The 1,283-nt window shown below is 42.2% G+C and overlaps 1 protein-coding gene across 1 annotated transcript; it reads right to left on the minus strand.

Annotated features, from left to right (window-relative positions):
* Nucleotides 1-265: 265 nt before the first annotated feature.
* LOC110661326 (early nodulin-75) lies at nt 266-1,014 on the minus strand. Its single transcript, XM_021819913.2, has one exon. The coding sequence runs from the start codon at nt 986-988 to the stop codon at nt 476-478; it is 513 nt and encodes a 170-aa protein (XP_021675605.1). The 5' UTR covers nt 989-1,014; the 3' UTR covers nt 266-475.
* Nucleotides 1,015-1,283: the final 269 nt, after the last annotated feature.

The following is a 1,283-nucleotide window of genomic DNA, read 5'->3' on the forward strand; positions in this document are numbered from 1 at the left end:
CTCGATCACAACTTTCCATATGGTCATTCATTTATAAGTATATTTCTGAAGGTCATATATATTATTGCACTTGATTTCCTTTCGACATATATTTGATGAATCTCATATCATAACGTGCGGGATACATACCGAACCACGTAAATTGGTGGGAAAATCAGGTTAACTTTAAGATGCTCATCTTCTGTATCAAGCATGCATTTCCATGCCAACCAACCAGAATTTCCATAACTCATCATTTATATCAAATTTGAAAGAGCAGAAACACTTAGATAGAAAGTAATGTATATTCCAAAATATGTAAATGACTACAAGTAGCACTCAGTGCTTTCACAAGGATAAGTATAAGGATATGCCCATTGGCTACCACTGTAGGGCAACCACTGCAATAATAACATGAGTTCTATAGATAAAAAGCATATGTGACTACTTATGAGCTCTTATTTCTAACCAGCAATCTCTCAGCATCAGTACTAATTCAGTAGGCATGGGTTGGTGGAGGTGCTTTGTGGTGTGGACTAGGTGGCTTCTTTTGTGGAATGGGGGGAGGCGTCGTCTTCCGTGGTGGCTTATGAGGAGCTTCACCACTCTCCGTTGGAGGGTGTGCTGGAAAGTGACCATAAGGCGGAAATGGCTTATGGATTGGTGGCAAAAATGCTGGTTTGGGAGATAGAGTTGGTGGCTTGTGTTCTGGTACTGGTTTCTCTACTTTAGGAGGTTCAGCTGGGGTAAATGGCTCATGCTTTGGTCCTGGCTTCTCTTTTCTAGGAGGTTTATGGGCAGGGATTGGTGGCTTAGGAAAGTGAGTTGGTGGCTTGTGCTCAGGGGCAGGTTTGGGGCTAAAAGCAGGTGGAATGTGCTCAGGGGCAGGATTGGGGCTAAAAGCAGGTGGAATGTGCTCATAGTGAGGTGGTTTGTGGTGATCAGCCAAGGAAGGAGTGGTGAGAGCAACCACACCAATAAGCAACACTAGGAGATATGTGCTAGACATCTTTGAGCTTCGATGGTCTAGAACTGGAAGAATCAATGCCCTTTTATAACGGTTTGGCGCCTACATTAGCAGAAGACGCGTCCAAATTCTATTCATTTGGTTTCATACATAGAATTCTGAAATCAAAACAAAAATCTGCTGATTTTAGGTAATAATGGGCTCCACTGTTACTATGTTAGCGGGAAAATTGGAAAAATTAGGCGAGATGCTGCTGACTGTAAAACAGAGAGAAGGTTTGAGAAGCAAGGGTTCTTCTATCTTTCTCTGGTATCTTGGCAAATGTCAACTTTCACAT

Source organism: Hevea brasiliensis, chromosome 4 (assembly GCF_030052815.1).
Source record: "Hevea brasiliensis isolate MT/VB/25A 57/8 chromosome 4, ASM3005281v1, whole genome shotgun sequence".
Classification (NCBI taxonomy): domain Eukaryota; kingdom Viridiplantae; phylum Streptophyta; class Magnoliopsida; order Malpighiales; family Euphorbiaceae; genus Hevea; species Hevea brasiliensis.